This window comes from Habropoda laboriosa, unplaced genomic scaffold, assembly GCF_001263275.1.
Source record: "Habropoda laboriosa isolate 0110345459 unplaced genomic scaffold, ASM126327v1 scaffold20, whole genome shotgun sequence".
Lineage (NCBI taxonomy): Eukaryota > Metazoa > Arthropoda > Insecta > Hymenoptera > Apidae > Habropoda > Habropoda laboriosa.
This window is the reverse complement of record NW_017100143.1, coordinates 2,648,087-2,648,693: the sequence shown is the minus strand read 5'-3', so window position 1 is coordinate 2,648,693 and position 607 is coordinate 2,648,087. Positions and strand designations below refer to the sequence as shown.

The window sequence follows — 607 nt, the reverse complement described above, 5'->3', positions numbered from 1 at the left end:
TTTTGTGTAGATGTTACAACACGGGGTCTTAAGAGAAAGTTATCTGATGAAAATAAAGATACACCAAAAAAGGAAGATTGTGAAGTAAATGAACAGATTGTCACTGAAAATTTAGAATGTGAGTCCAATACGTTTAAAGATGATTCTTTTCAAAATAAAGATATAACTAGTGAAACAGGAGGCATGAAGTGCATTGGAATTTTACCCGGGCTTGGCTCTTATGAAGATTCTAGCGATAGTGATTGTAGTTCAGATACAGATCAAGATCCGGAACCAAATCATTCCAAATATGATCTTTTAGGTCGAAAAATAATAATGTTAAAAGATAAAGAAAAAAGCTGAATGCAAAATACTTGTAAACGCCTCTTCATTCATAGGTAAATTACCACTTTGTTTTGCAATTTACTGTAATTGTAAAATATAAATACTTTTTGCAATAATTTTCTGTAATTTTACTTTCATTTTCACTTTATTCTTATTTCATGTCCTAAAAGATTATAGGAATGCTTAATGAACCTTCTCTTGAAAAAAAAGGTATATTATATTGTGGAATATTCTTACTTTTATATGATATGGTATTTTATTTTAAATGTTAGTTCTGTTTTTC

General features: G+C 28.5%; 1 protein-coding gene across 1 annotated transcript; it reads left to right on the top strand.

The window, feature by feature from the left end:
• Positions 1–3: 3 nt before the first annotated feature.
• Positions 4–388, top strand: LOC108573323 (the record flags this gene model as incomplete). Its single annotated transcript, XM_017935734.1, has 1 exon — positions 4–388. A coding segment is annotated over one exon (339 nt), but the record flags the coding sequence as incomplete, so codon positions are not given.
• Positions 389–607: the final 219 nt, after the last annotated feature.